Source organism: Rhinopithecus bieti, unplaced genomic scaffold (assembly GCF_001698545.2).
Source record: "Rhinopithecus bieti isolate Rb0 unplaced genomic scaffold, ASM169854v2 scaffold_20175, whole genome shotgun sequence".
NCBI classification, from domain to species: Eukaryota; Metazoa; Chordata; class Mammalia; order Primates; family Cercopithecidae; genus Rhinopithecus; species Rhinopithecus bieti.
The window spans coordinates 296300-304719 of NW_016809984.1; the positions used below are offsets into that span (position 1 = coordinate 296300).

Consider the following 8420-nt stretch of genomic DNA (forward strand, 5'->3'; position numbering starts at 1 on the left):
GGCTAATTTTTTGTATTTTTTTTAGTAGAGACGGGGTTTCACCGTGTTAGCCAGGATGGTCTCGATCTCCTGACCTTGTGATCCGCCCGTCTCGGCCTCCCAAAGTGCTGGGATTACAGGCTTGAGCCACCACGCCCGGCCTTCTTTTTTTATGTATAAAAATACATATATGAAAACAGAGCCCACCTGTACAACATTTTTTTTTTTTTGAGACAGAATTTCACTCTCGTTGCCCAGGCTGGAGTGCAATGGCGCAATCTCGGCTCACCACAACCTCCACCTCCTGGGTTCAAATGATTTTCCTGCCCCAGCCTCCCGAGTAGCTGGGATTACAGGCATGTGCCACCATGCCCGGCTAATTTTGTATTCTTAGTAGAGTCAGGGTTTCTCCATGTTGGTCAGGCTGGTCTCGAACTCCCAACCTTAGGTGATCCGCCTGCTTTGGCCTCCCAAAGAGCTGGGATTACAGGTGTGAGCCACCGCGCCTGGCCTCTGTACAACCTTTTAAAGTGGTTATCAGCCTGGGCACTGGGGCTCATGCCTGTAATCCCAGCACTTTGGGAGGCTGAGGGCAAAGGATCGCCTGAGCCCAGGAGTTCAAGACCAGCCTAGGCAACATAGTGAGAATCCATCTCTACAACCACCACCACCACCACCACCAGAAATTAGCTGGGTGTGGTGATGGGCACCTGCAGTCCCAGCTACTTAGGAGGCTGAGGTGAGAGGATCGCTTGAGCCCAGGAGTTTGAGGCTGCAGTGGGCTATGATCATATTACTGCACTCCAGCCTGGGCAACAGAACAGGCTCTACCTATTTAAAAAAAAAAAAAAAGAGTATCATACTACATTTTGTTTTCTGTCTTGTTTTCTTTTCTCTCACCAATATCTTTGTCATCAATACAAAACTAACTTAATCTTAATGTCTTTTTCTTATTACAGTAAACATTCTTATATATATCTGAATTCTTATGAAATAGGTTACATAGCACAGATTTTTAGAAGTACTTTTAATTTATGGATTCTACCAAGTTCTTCCAAAATGGTGCCTCCCACCAAACCTTTAAAATTTTAGAAAGAATGCTCTTCCTCACTTCCCAACATTGTTCCCAGTGCTGGATATTACCAACCTGAGAGGCAAAATTAAAATATATTTCACTGCTGTGTGTCTTTGCATTTTACTGACCTTCATGGACATCTTTACACCTTTCCCTAAATTCATTCACCATTTGTATTTATTATGTGAATCACCTGTTCATATTCCCTTTGCCCATTTTCTATTGTTTTTTACTTATTGATTTGAAGGAGTCTTTGTATATTATAAACATTTACTTTTGTTATATATGCTACAATTATTCTCTTTAGCTTTCAATGTTATTTTTCTATATAGAAGTTTAAACATTTTTAATGTACTCACATCTGCTAATTTTTTCCTTCTGAATTTTGTCTATTAAGGAAGGCTTTCCTACCTCAAAACTATAAAAATGATTTCATATTTTATATTTTTTAAAACATATAGATCTTTAGCCATCTAAAATTTATGTGGCACATAACACTATGGTGTGAAAAGATATCCTGTAACAAAAATTTTAAAATAACACTTAAAAGGGACAGCCTCCAATAATCTGAAAAGTTCACATATGTACTTCAGTTTTTGAAACCATGTAATTAATGAAATGTTATATTCAGAAGTATGAGCTAAGCATTTTGCCCCTTTTAATATCATTTTAAAAGTAGGCCTAAGGATGTACTTTGCATTATTAATGTCAATCAAACATGCTAAGTAAAAACCCGAGCACCATGATGTGAAAAGGGAACATGGGAGAGGGTCATGCTGAAGCTGGTCAGCAGCACTGGTCTCTCACCAGGACAGTCTCAACTCAGAGGTTTCCTGACTTAGAGAAACAACAACAAAAAAAAAAACTCTTCCTCAAAGGAACAGTAACTTTGAACCCTGAAAAATGAAACTTATATCTACCCACCGAACCACTTAGCTTTCCCTTTCTTCTCTTAGGCAACACCCTGAGAGACTTGTTAAAAACCATCAATTTTACCTTCTTTCATTCTTTAGAGAAGAACAACGTTTTTTAGATTTAAAAATAAAGGACGAGTGAATCTCATTCCAGTAACAGTGACTTCTGAGTTACCTAGCTAGGACTGGGTATTCGAAGGCCTGAGAGTTCATAAATGAACACTCCAGTAATTAGGGTAGCAGGGTTACTATGGGAAACAGCACTTCCCACTTGAAACTGTACTGATTCATGAAGGCATATTTATCCAGTGTTATCAGGAGCTCCCTAAGTATCAGAAAACATTGCATTTATATTACAATATCTACTACAGCTAAACTCTTGTAAGCTAGTTGAGGTATTTAGATTTTTTTTTTTTTTGAGACAGTCTCATTCTGTCACCCTGGCTGGAGTGCAGTAGCATCATCTCAGCTCATTGCAATCTCCACCTCCTGGGTTCAGGCGACTCTCATGTCTTAGTCTCCTGAGTGGCTGGGATCACAGGCTCCTGCCACCATCCCTAACTAATTTTTGTATTTTTAGTAGAGACGGGGTTTCGCCACATTGGCCAGGCTGGTCTTGAACTCCTGACCTCAAGTGATCTGCCTGCCTTGGCCTCCAAAGATGTTGGGATTACAGGCATGAGTCACCACGCCTGGCCTTAGTTACAGTTCTTTCTAAGACTTATTAATTTAAGGCTTTATCCAACATGGAGAGAAAAAAAAAAGCAATGAGTTATCAAGAATGAGGTGAAGGCAGGCTGAGCTGACAACTGCCTTATTGCCTCTTCTTTTCTCTGCACCAGGCAGAAATGCCCCTCAAAAAGACCTAGTATTAAAGGAAAGCTTCAATCTGTTTACCACCAAGAGGAAATAAAGCAGTGCTTCACAAAATGTGGTCTGTGGACCACCAGGGGACCCATGAGGTCAACACTATTTTTGTAATAACAATAAGATATCATTTGCCTTTTTTACTGTCAACTGTTTTACAAGCGTTAAGTAGAGTTTTTATGGATGACATGATGTGAGATATTGCAATGTGAGTGCAAAAGCTGAGAATCCAGCTATCTTCTTTTTGCAAAGGGATTTGCAAAAAAAGTAAAACAATGCGGCCGGGCGCGGTGGCTCAAGCCTGTAATCCCAGCACTTTGGGAGGCCGAGACGGGCGGATCACGAGGCCAGGAGATCGAGACCATCCTGGCTAACATGGTGAAACCCCGTCTCTACTAAAATACAAAAAAAAACTAGCCGGGCGAGGTGGCGGGCGCCTGTAGTCCCAGCTACTCGGGAGGCTGAGGCAGGAGAATGGCGTGAACCCGGGAGGCGGAGCTTGCAGTGAGCTGAGATCCGGCCACTGCACTCCAGCCTGGGCGACAGAGCGAGACTCCGTCTCAAAAAAAAAAAAAAAAAAAAAAAAAAAAAAAAAGTAAAACAATGCAACTCCTCACTAATTTTTTTCTCTTAGATAATAGAACTGTTTTTTCCTAAATATTATTTAAGATACTGGTTTATTATGTTTAATTCATAAATTTTTAAAAACATAGTTTTAATTTGTAATAAGGTAATTAAAACTTACATAAACAAAAGCTATTTGCGGGGGCAGGGGCAGTCTTCGATAATTTTTAAACATGTAAAAGAATTCAAAGACAGAGAAGTCTGAGAACTGATGGACAAATGCAAAGTCTTTCTGAATATTTTGTATTGGGACCCGAAATTTCTAGGTGTACCACTGCTCAACCCTCATGAAACCATCTTTTTTTTTTTTTTTTTTTTTTTTTTTTTTGGGGGGGGTTTCACTTTTCCCCCCGGCGGGGGGGCGGGGCCAGATTTCAGCTCACTGCAAGCTCCGCCTCCCGGGTTCACGCCATTCTCCTGCCTCAGCCTCCCGAGTAGCTGGGACTACAGGCGCCCGCCACCTTGCCCGGCTAGTTTTTTGTATTTTAGTAGAGACGGGGTTTCACCATGTTAGCCAGGATGGTCTCAATCTCCTGACCTCGTGATCCGCCCGTCTCGGCCTCCCAAAGTGCTGGGATTACAGGCGTGAGCCACCGCGCCCGGCCGAAACCATCTTAAGATGTTTACTTGTCTGGAGTCTGCACATAGAATCCAAACTCACGAAATACAGACTGTGTGCCCAAAAAAGTACTCAGAAATCTGTCTATGAATGTTAGTCTGTTCTTTTGGATAGTATGAAGCTTTTTCTTACTTGGGGAAAGAGTGGTCTTTCATCTCTTTTCTTTTTGAGGCACTCTGCCATTAATCTCTTCATGGCTTTTGGACAGTTACTCCGTACCTTACTGAGATCTGGAGATAGGTATCCTCGTCCCACCATAAAAATTATCTGGAGAGAGAAAAAAAAGGGAAATAATTCAACCTTGTAGATATGTTGAAAAATATACTTCATATTCACTGAAAACACAATAAGCTGTACATTTACAGCTTATGATGTATGATGTATGTACTACACCTCAATAAAAAGTTTTAAAAAACCAATGCTACATCATAGATTGTAGGGAACCCACAAAAGGAGCTGCAAGCTCAAATCTTTATGATCCCTGGACTGTGGCAAAGGTTCTCTAATTGCTCCCCTGCTTTCGGTCTCTCCTTATCTAGTCCATTTTCCCAATCACAGGGTAACCATCTAAAACAGATCTGAAAGTGTCTCTTCTTTACTTTAAAAAAGAAAAAAAATTATTCAGCACATCTTGTTGTTGGATATTGTGGTAAGTCCTTTACATATGTGTAGGGAAAACCAAAAAGGCTAACATTTTAGCAGTTTTTTTGGCATCTGTATCTTAAGCCCTTTTATTGTGGAAATGCTAATGGACCACTTGGTTATACAAACCAGAGCCTCCCCCAGAGGAGAGAAGGGGAAGCCAGCAGGAGCTAAAATCTGTTTAATGAAATAAAAAGGCTTGTCTTCTCTGGATTCGGAGATTTACAATTTTTTCTAATTTCTTAATTTCCTAATATTTTGCCTCTTTTGAGGGCAGGCAGGGATAGATATTAGGAGTCTTGGGACTTAGGGAGGACAGCCTGAGAGAAGGGCTTTTGGTCTTAGAGGGAATAGGTGCAACAGGTGGAGAGTAGAGGGTAAAGTGGATTGAAAGCCCGTAAGAGATCTCTGCTACAGGGGAGAGCTGCAGAGCTGATGAATTTAAAAACGGCCAAGCTTGATACATTGTATTATTTCCTGTTTGGTGCTGTAATGACCCTTGTTTAACTGCCAGGCATTAGTAAAGCTTTGATTGCAATGTGGTCTCTATACAGTAGAGGTTAAAGGATGAACCTTGGAAAGAGATACTGAATTGAAGGGAGTACAGTTTTCTTTCACAATGCCCCCTACTGAAGCTGCACCATCATAACATCATCATTTTAATGGAAGACAGCAGTCTTAGAATACTGGGGGTAACCTGGAGTAATACCTTGGAGCAACAGGTGATAAGCAACAGCCAGGAGAATGTAAAGCACTTCAAACAGGGGTCTTCAAAGTTGAGAGAAAGGATCTGGAGTGCTTATAGTCATATATTATGGACAGCAATTCAGGTATTCTTACCTGGCTATCAATGGAAAAGGTAGCCCCGAAAGGCCAAAAAACTTGGATAGTATTAAATCATCTAATTTAATACTCAAAAATGAATTCTACAAGGGTGGTGTTGACCCCGTTTTACAGATAAGGAATCCAAAGCTCAAATAAATTAAGTAACTTGCCCGAGATAATATAGTTAAGTAAGTAACAGAGGATTTGTAGAGAAGACTATCCCAACACGACGCCACTTTTAACTTTTTTATTGCCGCTGCTCCTACTGTGCTCGTAATGCCCTCCCTCACCCCTTCGCCATCTACCTGAAATCCAGATGAATCAAGGCCTAACTGAAAGGTAACCATGCTTATCATACCTTTCTTTACACACCTAGAAGTAATAATGGTCCTTCTTCCCACCACTAGCTGTGATGATCATTTACTGCCTTGTGTGGTTATTAATCTTTTTGTGATATGTTTCTTACCTAAGTTCTCCAATGAGACTATAGGTGCTCGGGCAGAGAGATTGTGACTCATACATATGTATTTCTAAAAAATTCTTAAAGAAGCCAGGCTTGGTGGCTCACACCTGTAATCCCAGCACTTTGGGAGGCCGAGGAGGGTGGATCATGAGGTCTAGGAGTTCAAGACCAGCCTGGCCAAGATGATGTAACCTTGTCTCTACTAAAAATATAAAAATTAGCTGGGCATGGCAGCGTGTGCCTGTAGTCCCAGCTCCGTGGGAGGCTGAGGCCAGGAACTGCTTGAACCCAAAAGGCAGAGGTTGCAGTGAGCTGAGATTGTGCCACTGCACTCCAGCCTGGGCAACAGAGCGAGACTGTCTCAAAAAAAAAAAAAAAAAAAAAACCTCAAAAAATATCTATAACACCACTACCTCCAGTATTTAACATAACCTTGTGGACACAAGAGGTTTTCAATGTTTAAGTTAACTATTCATTAAGTGCGTGATAACTTTTTGCTAGTTGATTAGCCATGTCATATGTCCGTAGACTTTAAATTAGGGTCAAGTATCCCTGGGGTTACAGGAAGGCTTTGTCAAAGGTATATACACATGGTGGGTTTTTTTTTTTTTTTTTTTTTTTTTTTTTTAATTTGAGACAGAGTCTTGCTCTGTTGCCCAGGCTGGAGTGCAGTGGTATGATCTCAGCTCACTGCAACCTCCCTCTCCTGGGTTCAAGAGATTCTCCTGCCTCAGCCTCCCCAGGAGCTGGATTATAGGTACACACCACCATGCCCAACTAATGTTTGTATTTTTTTAGTAGAGATGGGGTTTCACCATGTTGGCCAGGCTAGTCTTGAACTCCAGACCTTATGTGATCCACCTGTCTCAGCCTCCCAAAGTGCTGGGGTTACAGGCGTGAGCCACCACGCCCAGCCAACATGGTCATTTTAAGGGAATTAATTTCTACAACTATCAACTTACTGGCATCCCCTTTGAAAAAAGTGATTTGCCAGAGAACCACTCAAGTGGAAGTGTAACACTTATCTTCCTTTCTCATTTTCCTGTTATAACTGCCCTTCTACCACTTTACAAAAGGCACACCTTTTACGCATATGTAACCTAACTATAGTATACATTGTCCCAGGGTATAAAAACCTCTGGGGCAACAAAGAAACATTTCTAAATACTGGTGTCGAACTGGGCTCCAACGAATGGGAAACAAGTCTGTTGGTTTTCAACTCTTTACTTTCAAAAATATTAATTGAAATGTCAGCTGAGCTTTTAAAACATTTTTTAATGACAAGTTACTAAGTACATTTTGGTACATTATAGGAATGAGCTCAAATGATTGAATGATATAGTATGTGGTAAAGAATTAACCGTGCTCAAAGAGAGCTAGCCTTTCCTCCTGGCTCCTGGGAGGTAATCACTAAGCCCTTGAAATGTCCTGCCTGATAAGAGTGTCTGTTTATTTGGGGGCCATGGGCCATGCCAGATAGTCTATGCTAACAATGTGATTTATAGAGGGCTCTGGGTCATGTGGCATCAGCTTGACCTCTGCAGGAGCTGGAAACTAAGGTCAGCCCCCAGGTGATTAATCATATCTATGTGACTGAACCCCAATAAAAACTCTAGACTCCAAGGCTCAGGTGAGCTTCCCTGGTTGGCAACAATCCATGTGTGTTGTCATACATTGCTACTGGAAGATCTGTCCACAACTCCACTGGGAGAGGGTGACAGGAAGCTCCAACAAGAACGCTCCTGAATTCTGTCCTATGGGTCTCTTCCCTTGTTAATTTTAATCTGTATTCTTTCATTGTAATAAACTGTAACTGTGAATTTAACAGCTGTCAGTGAGTCTTGAGCAGCTTTCAGTGAGTTTTCAGTGAGTCCTTTTAACAAACCTGAAGCTGGTCTTGGGGACCACTAAACTCTGCATGTGGCTACAACAAAACTCCTGCCTTTGTCATCTTCTTATAATTTAGATAAAATTTCTCAGTATTTACCTCTTTAAAAATGAAATATGGAAAGAATCAATACTAAGTCTTAGTATCTAGTGTCCTAGCAAAAAAGCTGTATTTATCCACAGATACATACATTAATTGAAGGGAAAAGAAAAGCCCCATGTCATTAAGATTCATATTTCCAATATAATTTTACCTTCTATGTTTCCATATATCAAAACTTAAATGCTACTTTCATCAGTTATATATTACTTGCAACAAAAACGTAATTCAGAATTAAAAAAATTACTAATCAGATCTTGAAGTAACAATTTTGTAAAATTCTAAATTTAAACTTATATACATATTTTTATTGCAGAGATGTAATTTAGGTAATCAATAAAAGGCTTTAAAACATACAGATGTTACATTAGGATGAACTTCTGTGAGAAACAATACAAATAGTTTGAAGAGAAAAAAGGAACCAA

The 8420-nt window shown here is 40.5% G+C and overlaps 1 protein-coding gene across 3 annotated transcripts in view; it reads right to left on the reverse strand.

The window, feature by feature from the left end:
* BRAF (B-Raf proto-oncogene, serine/threonine kinase) overlaps positions 1-8420 on the reverse strand; it is a 209067-nt gene that overhangs the window by 14829 nt on the left and 185818 nt on the right. For all 3 annotated transcript variants that reach the window (XM_017891051.1, XM_017891052.1, XM_017891053.1), the window contains one exon: positions 4211-4345. In XM_017891051.1, the coding sequence (XP_017746540.1) occupies positions 4211-4345 (135 nt within the window). Of the gene's footprint in view, positions 1-4210; positions 4346-8420 lie in introns of those variants that run through there.